Here is an 18,287-nt window from a genome sequence, read left to right as displayed (position 1 = left end):
TTCTTAGAAGCTTGAAGAATACGGGCCCTGATCTATTGAACATAATAGATGATTCAATTCTAAAGTTTCCTATAGGGACTAGTCATATTTCATATTTCTGGAATTTACCTAGTTTTTGACCCCCCTCCACCCACCCTCACAAGTTGTTTTCTTTTGAAAATTCACACATTTTAGGGAAAATTTTACATGGCTATTATGTAGGAGTAGAGCTAAGCAAGTAAAACTCAAGATATTCAATAATATATTTAATGTTTGTAAAGCACAGTTAAACATCCAATCACAATTTTCACATTTTGAAAAGTTACAAATAAAAGTTATTTTTAAGAGCAACAGATTTAATATACAACATATTCAGAAAGACACAAAAAATAAGTACTTTAAAGAACATAAAAACACACAAAAAATGTGCGCGATCTCATATTTTTGCAAAATGAAATGTTGAAAGGTTAGGTCACCCAAAAATGTACATTTTAAACCCATACGAGTTTAATTCATCTTCAAAAAACATTTTTTCCCAACATGTTTGATGTGGTCTGCATATGTGTGTTTATCAATGTTTATGTAATTAAAAGCATAAAATAAATCGAATTCCTTGTTTAAAGTGACCATTTTCCTTCGGAAGACCGCTCGATTCATATGGATTACATTTAAGTAATCCATGGATTACATTTAAGTAATCCATGGATTACATTTAAGTAATCCATAGATCACATAATTTTTTGTTGCATGGACTTTCAGTGAAGGAACAGAAATCTCTCCGGTTTAATTAAAATTGGCTTCATTTGTGTTTTGAAAGTGAACAAAACTCTTATGGGTTTGGAACAACATGAACTAATCGCTTTTTGAGTGAAGCTTTTAGGCAAAAATCTTCCAGTCAGTATATTTGTGGCCCACGGTTTGTGAGTACTAAAGTGCATGACACATTCATACAAGAATATCAGTCATGGGGACATCATATTTCCTCACTGATGTGTATTTGACTGGTGGTGGAGGAGGTTTGAAAGGGGGTGGCATATCCATTCTGAAAAAGAAAAAGTAAGATAAATGGACTGAAAATGTGTAGGATGCAATTATGTAAAAGGACAGTGGATGTGCTGATGATTTTGCAGAGTCTCACTTTTTTTTGTTCAGGTGTTTTCTGTATAGAAGCACAATCAACACGAGCAACACGAGCAACAGCAACACAATTGGAATAGCGATAAATGCTGTACTTCTTGAATCTGAAAGAGAGATGAGAGATCAATAATAGCTTTATGATTAGCTCAGGTCTTGGCCTAAATTCATATCCTGTTTATACTGTCATGTGCATGTCTGTTTGAAAACAACACATTGATATCAATCATCACTTTAAATGAAACAGCATCTTATGTGTGTCTGCGGGTTTGCCTGTTACAGCCAAATACATCAGATGACTTTATTGTGTGTAATAAATTTGTTTAAAATCAATATAAAACATTAGCGACTGATTTGAATTCCTTAATGTGACGTATGAAAGATTAAAACAATATTCAGTGAGAATAATACATGTGTGATGTAGGTAATGTGATTAATTTCAGAGTTTTTTTTATTTATTTTTTATGTTTTTAAACTTGATTTGATTTAACTTACATTTTAGGATGATTTTCGGATGCATATGATTCATTGCCATTGTTGTGCCTAATTTGGACTCCCTGCCAAATTATTACTCCCCTCATTGAAGGCACTACCTGATTGCCTAATCCTAACCCCACCCCCACACCTAATCCTACCTATACTGGGGATTTAGGGGGTAATAATTTGGCAGGGAGGGGTCAGAATTTGGTGTTGTACCAAAATCTTACTCCCGTCAAATTTTGACTCCCCTCCTTCTTATTGGTCCATTCAGTGGGGAGGCTGCTACCTGAGTGGTCCCCATCTTTTAAAACCCAACCCCCACATGGCCACACCTAATCCTTAAAGTGCCCCTATCATTGTTTTTCGAATATTCCCTTTCATGCAGTCTGTGAATTTAAATTTTCTACAAAGTTTAAAGTCGAAAGTGCACAATAAATAAAGTTATTGTTTCGCAAAAGAAAGAATCGACTCTGAACATTTGAACCAATTGCTACGCAAAATTATTCACTGTTTTGAAACGCTCAGAGCACCGCAGACTCTGGTCAAAACGGTGGAAAATGCAGCAACACCTCACTTTTTTACAAACCAGCTGTTTTCATGAAGTGTAATCCTCAAACAGGCTAGGTAAATACCATTAAATATGGAGGTTCTGTAAAATGTGTGTTAGGCAGAGCTTGGCAGACTAGGTAAATATTTTCCTTTTTGTATTATACACACAAAAGTATTACAATTTTTATAAGTAGTCATTATATTACTTAAAAATAAATCAACATGATTAGTTAAGATCAGTTAAAACCATTAGGTACATTCATGTGTTTAACAGAGCAATGCCATATATAGCGATTTTGAAATGTGTCGAAAACCAAGGTATGACAACGTGAAAAAATCACATATGCCTTGGCGAGTTTGATACAAGCTCGAAACCAATGGTTCGAAATGTTTAAATTGTTAGTTCACCCAAAAAAGAAAATATTTTCATCATTTATTCACCCTCATGTCGTCCCAAACCCATAAGAATTTCGCTCATCTTCAGAACACAAATTAAGAACTTTTTGATGAAATCTGAGAGCTTTCCATATCTCTCATCATCGACAGCTATACAACACCACTTTGACGCTTCAAAAAGTCTTGAAGAGACTCGCTTTATATGATGAACATATTTAGAATGAACCTCCTTGGTTCTTGCAGAAGCTCAAACGTGCTGCGGAACACGAGAATGAACCTCATTGGTTCTTGCTGAAGCTCAAACGTGCTGCGGAACACAAGAATGAACCTCATTGGTTCTTGCTGAAGCTCAAACGTGCTGCGGAACACAAGAATGAACCTCACTGGTTCTTGCTGAAGCTCAAACGTGCTGCGGAACACGAGAATGAACCTCATTGGTTCTTGCTGAAGCTCAAACGTGCTGCGGAACACGAGAATGAACCTCATTGGTTCTTGCTGAAGCTCAAACGTGCTGCGGAACACGAGAATGAACCTCATTGGTTCTTGCTGAAGCTCAAACGTGCTGCGGAACACGAGAATGAACCTCATTGGTTCTTGCTGAAGCTCAAACGTGCTGCGGAACACGAGAATAAACCTCATTGGTTCTTGCAGAAGCTCAAACGTGCTGCGGAACACGAGAATGAACCTCATTGGTTCTTGCAGAAGCTCAAACGTGCTGCGGAACACAAGAATGAACCTCATTGGTTCTTGCTGAAGCTCAAACGTGCTGCGGAACACGAGAATGAACCTCATTGGTTCTTGCTGAAGCTCAAACATGCTGCGGAACACGAGAATGAACCTCATTGGTTCTTGTTGAAGCTCAAACGTGCTGCGCAACGCAAGAATGAACCTCATTGGTTCTTGCTGAAGCTCAAACGTGCTGCGTAACACGAGAATGAACCTCATTGGTTCTTGCTGAAGCTCAAACGTGCTGCGTAACACGAGAATGAACCTCATTGGTTCTTGCTGAAGCTCAAACGTGCTGCGGAACACGAGAATGAACCTCATTGGTTCTCGTGAACATGCTTAAGCTTTTGTTTATCACAACTGATGTGCGAGTTGATGAATGTTTACATGTGAATAAAAGCCTAAATTTAATCTGTTAATCATATATAGCAATCATGTCTCTTCAGAAAATTTGGACTAAACCGCTCAATTCATATGTATTAGTTTTACGATCTTTTTATGAACTTTTTAAAGCTCAAAATGGCTAGTTAGCTAGTTGTGTAGCTGTCAATGGAAGGACATAAAGCTTTCAGATTTCAACAAAAAGATCTTCATTTGTGTTCAGAAGATGATCAAAAGTCTTACGGTTTGAAACGACATGAGGGCGAGTAAATAATGACAGAATATAAATTTTTGGGTGAACTATCCCTTTTAATGTTTTGAAGCGTCACGAAGGCACTCATCATAATACATCATCAGAAAATTGTACAGGGAGTGTATGTATTAAAAAGTAAATATTTTGATTTAATGTTGACTTTCAGAAGAGTAATTTGTACCTTTCGATGTTGTCACAGTGGTGGTGATGATTTTCTTTGTTATAACAGAGGTCTCTATTTTTCCTCTGGTAATTGGATCTTGACTTGTGCTCTGATTTTGTGTACAAGAGGTGCCTGTAGATTTCACAGTGCTTGCATGTAATGTAGATGCATTGCCAACAGGTGGAGCAGAAGAGCTGCCAGTGAGAGGAGTGCTGTGGCTGGTGTTTCTGGGTTGTAGGTTTGTCATAGTAGCATTTTGTTTTGATGTGCTGGTTAGGAAGTGACCAGATTCAGTTGTCGTCTCAATAGCACCAGTGTTCCATGAGCTGATCCCCATGGAGGTAAAGTTCCTCAGATGTTTGGTGATTCCGACTGGGGAAGGTGTTGTCAATCCTTCAACAGCAATCATTATAGGGGAAATAAAAATATATAAAGAATGTATATTAGGAAATATTCATCAACATTTCTAATACATATACCAAAAACCTGTACACAGAATCTCTTAGAATACAATTTGCATTTAGAAGGATGTATTGTTGGAGACCTGGCTGTTATATTAGACAGCAACTTGTCTTTCGAAAATCATATTTCATATGTTACAAAAACAGCCGCCTTCCACCTTAGAAACATCGCTAAGCTACGAAACACGCTATCTGTTTCTGATGCAGAAAAGTTAGTTCATGCATTCATGACCTCTAGACTGGATTATTGTAACGCATTACTAGCTGGTTGTCCTGCACCCTCAATAAACAAGCTAGAGTTCTATTAGGTCAAGAAAATATGATCATATAACACCAATTTTATCATCTCTACACTGGTTACATATTAAGTTCCATATCAATTATAGAGTATTGCTACTGACCAATAAGGCCCTGAATGGTTTAGCTCCTGTGTATTTAACTGATCTTCTATCGCTCTACTATCATCATGCTCTATAAAGGGATAGTTCACCCAAAAATGAAAATTCTGTCATCATTTACTCATGATGTTCCAAACCTGTATGAGTTTATTTGTTCTGCTGAACACAAAAGAAGATATTTGGAAGAATGTTTGTAACCAAGCAGATAGAGCAACCATTATCTACAGTAGGGAAAAAATACTATGGTAGTCAATGGTTGTTCTATCTGCTTTGTTACAAACATTCTTTTAAATATCTTCTTTTGTGTTCAGCAGAACAAAGAAACTCATACAGGTTTGGAACATCATGAGGGTGAGTAAATGATGACAGAATTTTCATTTTTGGGTGAACTATCCCTTTAAGGTCACAAAACTCTGGACTTTTGGTTGTACCTAGGATATCCAAGTCCACTAAAGGAGGGAGAGCGTTTTCACATTTGACTCCTAAAATCTCTGGAATAGCCTTTTCTGATAATGTTTGGGGCTCAGACTCGCTCTCCCAGTTTAAATCTAGATTAAAGACTCTTCTCTTTAGCCAAAAATTCATATAATGCTTCTCATAACCTTGTACTCCAGTTATATCAGCTCAAATGCACATGATTATCTTTGCTTAATGTTATGAACAGCTATGCTAATTATTTTTCATTTGCTTTTCTGTTTTATCTCGGGATGCCCATCCTGATGTAACTAGAGAGTTCGTCAGCTCCAGTTTGGATCCAGCCTCTTATGAAGACTTCAGATGCCCCAACACCTGTGAAGAAATGACTCAAGAGGACTCCAACTCCTGTGAAGACTTCAGATGACGCAAACTCTGAACCAATGCTAAATTTTTCTATATACGGTATTCTAATCATTTGTTAACGTGTTCATTACTTCAATGAGCTGTTTCTGCCTTAAAGGGTTAGTTCACCCAAAAATGAAAATTCTGTCATTAATTACTTACCCTCATGTTGTTTGACACCCGTAAGACCTCCGTTGATCTTCGGAACACAAATGAAGATATTTTAGTTGAAATCTGATGGCTCTGAAAGGCCTCCATTGGCACAATGGCACGGTTCACTCTCAAGACCCTTAAAAGGTACTAAAGACGTCGTTACAAAGTCCATCTCACTACAGTGGTTCTACAATAACTTTATGAATCGGCGAGAATAGTTTTTGTGCGCAAAAAAACCCTAAATAACGACTTATATAGTGATGACGAATTCAAAACACGGCCTGATGAAGCTTTGAAGCGTTATGAATCAATGAGTCTAATCAGTAGTTTGGATCGCCAAATTTCAGCAGTTTGGCGGTTTGACACGCGATTCGAATCATGATTCGACTCACTGATTCATAACGCTTCGAAGCTTCATGAGGCTGTGTTTTGAAATCGTCATCACTATATAAGTCGTTATTTAAGGTTTTTTTGCGCACAAAAACTATTCTCGCCGATTCATAGTTATTTTAGAACCACTGTAGTGAGATGGAGTTTGTAACGACGTCTTCAGTACCTTTTAAGGGTCGTGAGAGTGAACCGCGCCATTGTGCCAATGGAGGCCTTTCAGAGCCATCAGATTTCAACTAAAATATCTTCATTTGTGTTCCGAAGATCAACGGAGGTCTTACGGGTGTCGAACGACATGAGGGTAAGTAATTAATGACAGAATTTTCATTTTTGGGTGAACTATCCCTTTAAATGGTTAGCTAACTTTGAAAGTGAAAGTGAAGTGACGTGTGGCCAAGTATGGTGACCCATACTTGGAATTTGTGCCCTGCATTTAACCCATCCAAGTGCACACACACAGTAGTGGACACACACACCCGGAGCAGTGGGCAGCCATATTGCTGCGGCGCCCGGGGAGCAGTTGGGGGTTCGGTGTCTTGCTCAAGGGTCTCACCTCAGTCGTGGTATTGAGGGTGGAGGAGAGCGCTGGTTATTCACACTTCCCCCACCGACAATTCCTGCCGGACCTGAGACTTGAACCTTCGGGTTACAAGTCCAACTCTCTAACCATTGGGCCACGACTGCCCCATTGTGATTTGTTTATGTACATTTCTGAAATACATAACTTGGTCACCTTCACCTCTGATAACAGATCACTCTAAATGTTGTGAATGTTTCTGCTTTGAAACTATTATGTATTGTGAAAGCGCTATACAAATAAATGTGAATATAATATAATATAATTAATAAAACGCTTAGTTCCAGTTCTTGATTCTGATTGGTCAATAACTGTTTTGTTCATGATAAAACAGGACTATGACCACTTCACCCAACGGTTCTGTGTATCCCTACACAACACCCTTAGCAACCACTCTTAGTAACGTAAACATATGTTTGATCTCGTTTGTATTGTTCATTGAAGCTTACTGTATTATTATGTAGAGGAGTGTTGTCAGAGAGAGATTGAGTGACTGAGTGTATTACCTGCATTCAGATTTAGCATTTTCTTTAAAGGGATAGTTCACCCAAAAATGAAAATTAGCCCATAATTTACTCACCCCTAAGTCATCCTAGGTGCATATGACATTCTTCTTTCAGATGAATAAAATCGGAGTTATATTACAAAAGTCCAGGCTAATCCAAGCATTAGAATTTGATTCATAGTTGCTCTTAAAGTCCATAAAAGTGCATCTGCCCGTCAAATAACGTGCTCCACGCAGCTCTGATAAAGGCCTTCTGAAGCGAATCGACGCTTTTGTGTAAGAAAAATATTCATATTTAAAAATGTATCAAGTAAACTTTCGGCCGACCATATTCCGTGGAAAAGTGTTGAATGTTGAAAGTGAAACTCAAGATGCGTACGTGACGTCATGACGAGCGCACCTGGTCGCGTTAGTCTTTCGATCGGCAGGGGAACTTTCAACATTTTTTTCATAAATTGAACAGGGAAGGCGGTCGGTCGAAAGTTTACTTGATAAAGTTTTAAATATGGATATTTTTCTTACACAAACGCATCGATTCGCTTCAGAAGGCCTTTATTAACACCCCAGAGCCACGTGGAGCAGTTATTTGATGGGCAGATGCACTTTTTATGGACTTCAAAAACAGAGCAACTATAAATCCAATTCTAATGCTCGGATTAGCCTGGACTTTTTAATATAACTCAGATTTTATTCGTCTGAAAGAAGAATGTCATATACACCTAGGATGACTTCACTGTAAAAAATGTATAATCTTCCCAACTCAAAATTTTCTAGTGACTGGTCACATCTAAAATTTTCAATTGGCCAAATTGAATTTCTGTGAATTGAATTTTATCCATTGTGGCAACAGTCTGTTAACATGGGCTCAAATAGAAATAATATGTTGAGCCAATGGAAAAATGTAATTTACCAACACTGTAAAAAATGTAAGGCCTCTCCAATTTAAAATTTTCTAGTGACCGATCACATCTAAATTTTTCAATTTGGCCAACTAAAACATTTAGATGTGATCAGTCACTAGAAAATTTTGAATTGGAGAAATGTTTTACAGTGAAACTGTGTGGTTGGTCCAATTAAATATTTTAAATTGTAGTAACAATTGTTTATTTCTCACTGTCCCAAAAGACAAAAATGACTAAAAACATAAATATATTAAGCAAAATACAGAACACAGACAACAGGGTTGACATTTTATCACATTACTTTATTAACAAGTACATTCCAACACAGGATATTTGGGTGAAAATACCTTATTTTATTTTATAAGGAAAAACTCTGAATACATAGAGACAGAACGACACGCGTCATAATCTGAAGACCACGGCCACCGGGGGGGGGGGGGGGGGGATGCCTTCAAACCGTCTCCATTGACTTTGCATTGCGTGAAGCGGCCTTTTTGTCATTTCGGACTTATAACAAAAAACTGAACAATGTACAAAAGCTGATGTGTGACAAGGTGTACAGCAAACAAGCTAAACAAAACCTAGAAGCAAAAACCCAGACGTTTTTATAAGCTGTTGACCCAAAAAACGAGCGTTTAAGTACAAAAAAGTGGATTCAGGCCATTGAGACAGAGCGCGCGGGTCATATTACACTGAGAACTACGACGACTAGAGGGGAACGTAATCAGCGACAGTAAATATAATATATAAAATGGACATTTGGATATTTGACTTAACAGTGACAAAATGTTTACTGCACACATATTGACATATTGAGGCATACTGAGTGTCAGGATCCCAAAATGTACCCATTCTTCCTGCTGAAGCTTCACTTCGTATTGCCTGTATCCACTTTTATCTTCTTAAACGCTCGTTTTTTTGGGTCGACAGCTTATAAAAACTTATTTCTGTGTTTTTTAGCTTGTTTGCTGTACACCTTGTCACATATCAGCTTTTAGACATTGTTCTGTTTTTTGTTATAAGTCCGAAATGACAATGAGGCAGCCTCCCGCAATGCAAAGTCAATGGAGAGCGTTGGATTGCCCCCCCCCCCCCCCCCCCCGGTGTGGCCTAAATACGCTCTGTCTCTATTCAAGAAGTCTTCTGCATAACAGGATGTCTTGTTGTGGTGAAGAAAACACGGCACTGCAAGCTAAAAACCTATAAAAATAAAAACTAACATTAATGACAAAGCTCCCCTGCATCACATCTGGCAAGAGACAGAACAGAAGTTTCTTCATTATATAATGAGGATGAGACGAATGAATGGACATAAGAAAATCACGAGCTTGACGTGTTTGATATTAAAAGGCAATAACTTCAGTCCTGAACGAGGCCGACGCCAAACGCACCGTGTTCAACAGTCGCATGCCGCACATATCACACAAATGACTTAATTTCCTTAGCCTATTACCTATTGTTTTAGACATATAAGACATGAGGAAAATAAAACTATTGGCTACAGGCTACCATTAGATAATTATGTGGTAAACGAGAACACACTCATGAAACCAATGAATGCATGAACTCGTTATTCTACAAAATGTCTTTTAAACTTCACACCCGGCCATAAAGCAAAACTCTGGAGAATAATTTCAGTGCTAAATACTCACCAACGTCTTTGTGAGATGAATATCTCTCTATTCTCTTGGGAATGTCTGTTTCGGTCTTCAGCACCTGCTGGTTCGGCTCCGCTTGCGCTGCCGCTCCCGCGATCCGCATTTGAAATCTCCACACGAACGCTTTTCTTCAAGTGCATTTTGCGCATGCGTATACCGTTTTTCGGACGTAGGACTTGTTCAGCCAACATGGATTTTTCACTTCGACTTCATAGATTGACTGAGCACAATTAAATATGTTCGGTGAATATACAATTTTAATTTTGAGTGAAGACCTTAAGCTATGATTAGTACAATGCATCTTTTTGCATGGCGATAATTATTTGGAAGTCATTTATTGGGCCAATATGTAATGATCAATTTGCACAATTTTTCCCCCCAATTTTTTTTTACAGTGTTGGGGGGTGAGTAAATTATGGGCTAATTTTCATTTTTGGGTGAACTATCGCTTCAAGGTACTATTCAGTCCAATGTTCCTAATAAAAATCTGTTTGAATGTCCGCTGAGATATCTTGTCCTTTTAACAGTTAAGGGGTGTTCTGACACTAGCCGCGTTTCCATTACAGATTTACGTAAAACTTTTGCAATATTTTCTAGATATCGATAAAAAAACTATTGCGAAATGACGCCGTTTCCGTTAACCGCATGTTATGCATGTTTTTGCCTCTCGCGATAAGTCATTCCAAAAATGCTGGGTTAAAAATAACCCAAGTTGGGTTGAAAATGGACTAACCCAGCAATTGGGTTGTTTTAACCCAGCGGTTGGGTTAAATGTTTGCTATAAACAATCCAATTGCTGGGTTAAAACAACCTAATCGCAGGGTTAGTCCATTTTCAACCCAACTTGGGTTATTTTTAACCCAGCATTTTTTAGAGTGCATCCACCGCACTAGCCATTATTTTTAATGGAAGGAGACATAGGCGTGTTATCCAAGCATTAATGTCAAGGAAATCACCTTATACTTGAGCGGCACGTATGAAGTGTTTGTGGGTGTTTCTACCTCATATCTGCTTCAAGGTCTTCATAATCATTTGTGGCATTTCTTTGTTGTCTAGAATCCAGTATTCCTGTAATTCTATTGTCTTTTATGAGTTTAATAAGCTTTCCTGTAGCTCAAACAGTAGAGCATGGAGCTAGCAACGCCAAGGTCATGGGTTCGATTCCCAGGGAAAGCTAGAATTGACAAAAAATGTCAAATGTGTACCTAGAATGCAATGTAAGTCGCTTTGGATAAAAGCGTCTGCCAAATGCATAAATGTAAATGTAATAAAGAACTCTCTCGTCTTCTGTCCAAACATACCACGTCATCTGTAAAGAATGATCGACTTTTACGTACGCCAGGTGACCTGTTAAAGTTTGCATTGCAGTTTTGCGAACATGTCCTTTTCTGAATTGCCTGAAAAACCACCTCATTTTTTGTGATTGTGACAAGCAGATAGCCATGAGAGCGACGTGAGGCCAGTCAATCCTTTCAATATAAAAGTCTTTGCTACTAACTGACTCACTCATAAACACAGTCTTTGCCGCCATCTTTTTTTCCAGAGGAAAAGGCTTTTAGTGATTTTACTTCATGAAACTTGCATTGAAGGCCTATTTTTTTGGCTTTAATATTTGTATTGTGTGATAACCGTTTTATAAAAGCAATAAGGTACTCGAGGCTAGTACTTCACATTGTGCTTAACAACGCCCTTTAGCTGTGACTTATTCATACAGCACAGCCTCATACCTTATTGCTTACATATATAATATCATATAATATAATAGCGTCTGGTTTAAGACATGCTTTTTTGGCCAGTAAATAATGGCGCAAATACCATTAAATTGACTAGCAAACCTTAGTAAATCACCTCGCATGATTCATTTAAATAGTCTCCTCTCATAAAAGGGAAAGAAACTCCTACAAAGGCATATGCAATAAGGTCAGCTGCCTTTTCAGCGCTAATTATTCACTACATGCCATTATCAGGGTTTGCACTGGCGCAAGCTGTTAGTAAATCTGGCCCTTAGTCTGACATGGCAGAGGAAGTACTTAATGATACTTGCAAGACGACCCAAATGAGCTAATGAAGATGTTTTTTCACTACTCATAAACCTAAACATCTTTTCATTAGATTATTACGTTTATTTATGTTTTCCTCATGGGGCCCATCGGCTTACAATGTAGATGATTTTAGGTTTTACTATCCTTGTGGGAACATTTTTACTTCCCACAATGTGGGCAAAACCTGACACACACAGAAACACCAATAGCCTTTCCTAAAACAACTCCCGGGGAGCTTCAACAGAGGGAAATTAATCAATTAACCTCTGTTCCAAAATGCATAATTAATTCCCATTGGCGTTATTCTTAAGTTTTTCCATTGTTTGCACTGCAGTGTGCATCAGCTTTGGGCAAACTGGGACTTTATTAATTTTAAAGTGGCATATGATTGCAATTATAGAAAAAAAAGCATTTTCTTACCTTCGCTTGGCTTTGAGAGAACATGGATAGAAAACTCTATGTCTGTCTGGAGCTGATTGTCCTGAAAGACAGCTGTCAGTTTGTATGTTCCTGACTGGTTAGATGTCATGGAAGTCAGAGACAAAGTGTCTGAGAGAGACAGTGTTGTGCCACCCTAAAAATCATCACATGGGTTTGTCATTTTTAACAAGTTAATACACAACACAATATCTATTTAAATCAATACTGCTTAAATATTTCACTTCAATCTCTTAATATTTCACAGTCTTACCATCATCCACTTATATTGCAAGTACTGAGACGCTTTTGCGATACACTTAATCGCCACATCCTCACCAAAACTGACATTTAAAGGGCTGCTTGTGTTACACTCAATGTCATCAAGAACTGTTTGGAAAAAAAGGAAATATTTTATATGGATTTGTGTATATACACTCTATTACCAAAAGTTTTGGGATGCCTGCCTTTACATGCACTTGAACTTTAATGGCATCCCATTCTTAATCCGTATGGTTTAATATGGAGTTGGCCCACCCTTTGCTGCTATAACAGCTTCGACTCTTCTGGGAAGGCTTTCCACAAGGTTTAGGAGTGTGTTTATGGCTCGCAGTCTCCACTCTAATTAATCCCAAAGGTGTTCTATCGGGTTGAGGTCAGGACTCTGTGCAGGCCAGTCAAGTTCCTCCACACCAAACTCGCTCATCCATGTCTTTATGGACCTCGTTTTGTGCACTGGTGCGCAGTCATGTTGAAATAGGAATGGGCCATCCACAAACTTTTCCCACTAAGTTGGGAGCATGAAATTGTCCAAAATGTCTTGGTATGCTGAAGCATTAAGAGTTTCTTTCACTGAAACTAAGGGGCCAAGCCCAATCCCTGAAAAACAACCCCACAGCATAATTCTCCCTATACCAAACTTTACACTTGGCACAATGCAGTCAGGCAAGTACCGTTCTCCTGGCAACCACCAAACCCAGACTCGTCCATCGGATTGCCAGACAGAGAAGCATGATTCGTCACTGCTAGAGTCCAGTGGCGGCGTGCTTTACACCACGGCATCCAATGCTTTGTATTGCACTTGGTGATGTAAGGCTTGGATGCAGCTGCTCGGCCAATGAAACCCATTCCATGAAGCTCTCTACGCACTGTTCTTGAGCTAATCTGAAGGCCACACAAAGTTTGAAGGTCTGTAGCTATTGACAGAAAGTTGGCGACTTCTGCGCACTGTGCGCCTCAGCATGTGCTGACCCCACTCTGATTTTACGTGACCTACCACATCGTGGCTGAGTTGCTGTTGTTCCCAATTGCTTCCACTTTGTTATAATACCACTAACAGTTGACCGTGGAATATTTATTAGTGAGTAAATGTCACGAATGGACTTATTGCACAGGTGGCAACCTATCACGGTGCCACGCTTGAACTCACTGAGCTCTTGAAAGCAACCCATTCTTTCACAAATGTTTGTAGAAGCGTCTGCATGCCTAGGTGCTTGATTTTGGCCATGGAAGTGAACCTGAATTCAATGATTTGGAAGGGTGTCCCAATACTTTTGGCAATATAGTGTATATAAGCTTTAATTTGACAGACAATGGTAAAGATTAACTCAAAAACATTATGTATTCTCAATTCAAACACTCACAATTCACAGTCAGTTCCACAGTGGCATTGAGACCCTGATTCTGGCCAAATGAGTCCCATTCAGGTAAACAGACGTACAGACCGCTGTTGTTTCTGGTGACGTTTGGTAAAATGAACTCTCCATTCAAGCTTTCCATCCATAATAGCTTGTCCTGATGAGGAGAATGAGATCATCACAGTATAGACTGTGGCATAAATGTGTATTTTTTACATCTGACTCACCTTTGACCGTCCAAGTTTATAACGGAGTGGTGGAGGGCGTGCTGAACAAGTTATTTTCACTTCATCTCCCTCTTTTATGAATCCGTATGGATGTGACATCTCCACTGATGCTGGAGGCTCTGAAATTAGCAGACGCTGCTTGTTCACTTTTAAATGTGACTGTATGAGAATGTATGTTAGCCGTAAGCAGTTTACCTGTGACCTGTAGCTTTGTAGTTCTTTTAATCGAGCCATTAGGATAAGAAGTAATTTCGCAAATATAGTTTCCGCTGTCTTTCGTGGCAACTTCATACAGGGTCAGGACAGAGCCCTGCAGCTTTCCAGTTTTTGAATTGAACTTCGTCGTTTGAAGAAAACCGCGTTGAAAGTAATATTCTGGCATTGTATGATGGACCACCACGAGCTTCTTATCGTTCTCATTTTTTCCTTTTTGCTGTTTAATCCATTCCAGCTGGATAACTATAATTTCATTCTCCTCTTCTACAAAGCATGGCAGGCTGACGTTCTGTCCCTCCACAGCAGTTACGGACGCCTTATGATGTATAAGCACCCCATACGTTCCTGATAAATCATAAATCATGTGATAATTTCATAAAACTACAGATTACATCATTGGTCAAGATGTTCATTGGTTTCTAAATGTGTTATTGAATTTTTTAAAGTTCAGTCATCTGTAGTATAATTTTATTACATTCATTTTTTTTTTATTATATATTTAAAATTAAAAAATTATATAATTTTTTTTTTTAATTTATCATTATTTAAAATATTTTTCGAAATGAAAAATTATTTTTAAGATAAAAGTTTATTTATATATTTATTGTTTTAAAGCATCAAGTCAAGTTTTCTTTTTACTTTTAACCATCAAATAGTAAGTTATTTACTTTTTATTATAAAAAATAAACATATATTATATCATCATTTAAAAATTGTTAAAAATATATTTTCTAAGATACTGTAAAACAATTATCGGGATTTGAACGGTAAAAGACTGTAAAAATGCTACGGTGAAAAACTGTTAATTGGTTTACAGAAAGTTTCTGTACAATATACGGTGATACTTACATTAAAATTAATGTAAAATACAGTTAAATTTACTGGTTTTGGAAGGGGAAAATAACACAATAAGTCATTGTGTAAATTACAGTGAAAAAAAGTTAATTGACTTTGCGTGACACTTTACATTTGATGTATTTTCGTTGAAATAACTGTTTCGTCTTAGTTTGTTCTAATCAGTTATGTACATTAGGGTTTTATGTTACATCTAATGTTTTTAAATGAATGTTTATTGCATTTTTAAAATTTCATGTGTGGTACCATGATGGTGTTTAGTGTTTGTGTGAATAACCCTGTGCACCTTATCTATACTAGTATTGTCCTCCTAGAAGCGGCTTGTGATAAGCTTTGATTCATCATGTGACTCTCATCACCACTGTGTTTGGTGGTTGTCAGTATATCAACACAACAGATATTAGTACTTCAGGTTGGTAATTTAACATTATTTCAATTAAATGTAACATTATTTCAATGAAATACAGTTCTGTACTGTAAATTTGACTTAATGTAAAACCTAAAATGTTGCTACTGTACTTTTTACGGTAAATTTCTGGCAACCATATGTAATTATTACAATATAAACCTTTACATTATACGGTTTTGAACTGTAAAATAGACAGTAAACTAAGTGCTTTCCCATAAAACCCAAAATGTTGCTACCGTATTTTTTACGGTAAAGTTCTAGCAACCACAGCTGCTGTTTTTTTACCGTAAATTTTACGGGGATTTTTTTTTTACAGTGGTATGTATGTATTTATTTATTTATATATATTCATTTTTATCATTACAATTTTTATTGCACCACATGACATCTTAAAACCTGAACTAACCTTGCCTTGTGATAAATCACATTGTCAGATATTTGAAGAGATTTATTGACCTTGCCACACAGTCACAAAGGTTTACGCGGTCTTCTATATGATATCATTTCCTATCATTTTTGTTGTTGTTTCTGCTTGTTGTTTGGACCAAGAAAACTTTTATTTGGCAGACAAAAGTTTAAAAAATATTAATAATCAGTGAAGCAGTTTTGCTAACATTTTTTCCTTAAAGAAAAATAAATACTAGATTATGCTTTTTGTATTTATTATGAAATCAGGTCAATTGTAGCATTCTGTCATTTCTTTTTACCATTCATTTTAACACAGAAATAAAAAACAGGCTTATCATAGGAGACCAGCATTTTAGTTTAATTGCAATTTGAATGCATTTTTGACTAAATGAATACAAAATGATCAGTGTCACATCATTTAAACAACTAATATAACCAGATCGGTTAAAAAGCTATTAAACCTTTTCTTTGTAGGTAGAAATACAAGCCCCTCTTACCTCGTATCATGCATAAAATGATAAGAAGTTTGTAAGTTGCCTCTGTCATCAAAAACTCCATATCTGTGAGACCAACAGTCTTAACAGAAAGAGATAGACAGACAGCAGCAGCAGCAGCAGCAGCAGCAGAGATATACAGGAAATGAGCTACACCACCAGAGAGACAGGAACTGGTTTCTTTTCATAGTCTAGCAAGACTTCTGTAGTCTAGTGAAACCAAAAGCCAAATCAAGCAGTTTGAAGTATAGTTTTCTTTTCAACAGAACAGCTTAATGGAGAAATTATCTTAAGACTAGAGTAGATTGGATGAAATGATAAAGTTTGGTCCTGATAAGCACAATGCACTGTTTCAACACAATTATGACCTTATTTCGAGTACGTCAGTATGTCTTCCTCGATTTCCTGTCAGAATGTAATGTGTGACAAGCTGCGGCCACATTTTCTCACATACAGCAGACACACAGTAAAGCTCAAAATCACATCAAAATTGTACAGCCCCTGCTGGCATTAGATGTTATTGTTTGTGGAGATTATGTCAAACAATCAGGCTGAATGGCAAATGTCCCACTGGACCCCATGAACATTTATGCTGCCTTCACATGCTACGAGTTTCCTAGGTAGACATTGCACATTAACGACCTCACATTCTAAAACTTGAATGCAATGAGCTCGTAATCACAACTTCAGAAGTCGGAATTATCAAATTTCCGATAGCACGTGAAGGCAGCATTAGCTTCAGTTGCACTATGTAAAAAAAATCCGTAAAATATCATAGCAACCATCCAGAATACCCTAGCAAACGCATGGCAACACCCTAGCAACCACCCTGAGTACCATAACAACCACAAAGAACACCATAGCAACTGCATAGCAACCACCCAGAATACCCTAGCAACCACCTAGCAACACCCTAGCATCAACTCTGAGTACCCTAACAACAACAACGCAACCACATAGCAACCGCCCTGAGTACCACAGTAGCTTTTTCAAGCCAACTTAAAGGTGCAGTGTGTGAGTTTTAGCGGCATCTAGCGGTCAGGTTGTGAATTGCAATCACCCACCACTCACCCCTCCCTTTCGAAAGCACATAGAGAAGCTACGGGGGCCGACACAGGATAAAAAAATTGTCGTCGGAGAGAGCAGACATGCGCTCTGTAGAGAAGTTTGTCCATTTAGGGCTACTGTAGAAACATGCCTGCGCAAAATGGCGACTTCACTGGAAGAGGACCCGTGGTGTATGTAGATAGAAATGGCTCATTCTAAAGGCCTGTACACACCAGGACGAATATCGAGCGCGCTTATCGCCAGCCTTTTTCGTGACGTTTTTCGACGCGTCTTGAGTGTTCACACCCAAGCGATTTTCACTGGTGAAGCGCCGAGTGAACGTGCACATTCAGTAGATAGCGCTCCCGGTACACAAGGTGGTGCTGCGGCACTTTACGCTTCTGAAACTTGCTTGTCACACAGAAGAAGAAGAGAGACAGTATTTACGTGCTTGCCAAAACCACAGATATATTATGTCTATGGCCAAAACCATTCACACACTTACTTTTTGTTAACTGGCAAGCAGCATTAGCAGCTCATCTTCTTCTTCTTTGTCTACTTACTACTTCGGCAAGATCGTTTTGTGCTTGAGCGCCACCAAGTCGTGTTGT

General features: G+C 38.0%; 1 protein-coding gene across 1 annotated transcript; it reads right to left on the bottom strand.

The window, feature by feature from the left end:
* Positions 1-234: 234 nt before the first annotated feature.
* Positions 235-17,053, bottom strand: LOC307118712 (nectin-2). The gene is made up of 9 exons (XM_079804434.1): positions 16,633-17,053; positions 14,443-14,808; positions 14,248-14,366; positions 14,027-14,177; positions 12,658-12,773; positions 12,387-12,540; positions 4,080-4,454; positions 1,118-1,220; positions 235-1,021 (listed from the first exon to the last, which is right to left on the bottom strand). The coding sequence occupies exons 1-9, from the start codon at positions 16,691-16,693 to the stop codon at positions 925-927; spliced, it is 1,542 nt and encodes a 513-aa protein (XP_079660560.1). The 5' UTR covers positions 16,694-17,053; the 3' UTR covers positions 235-924.
* Positions 17,054-18,287: the final 1,234 nt, after the last annotated feature.

Source organism: Gobio gobio (assembly GCF_949357685.1).
Source record: "Gobio gobio genome assembly, chromosome: 22".
Lineage (NCBI taxonomy): Eukaryota > Metazoa > Chordata > Actinopteri > Cypriniformes > Gobionidae > Gobio > Gobio gobio.
This window is presented reverse-complemented; position numbering and strand designations above follow the sequence as displayed.

Coding starts and splice junctions, on each gene's coding strand:
- LOC307118712 (XM_079804434.1), bottom strand. CDS start 16,693: ATGGAGTTTTTGATGACAGAGGCAACTTACAAACTTCTTATCATTTTA. Junction 14,809..16,632: donor CATTTTATGCATGATACGAG/GTAAGAGGGGCT, acceptor ATGATTTATCAG/GAACGTATGGGGTGCTTATA. Junction 4,455..12,386: donor TCTCTCAAAGCCAAGCGAAG/GTAAGAAAATGC, acceptor TTGCTGTTGAAG/GATTGACAACACCTTCCCCA.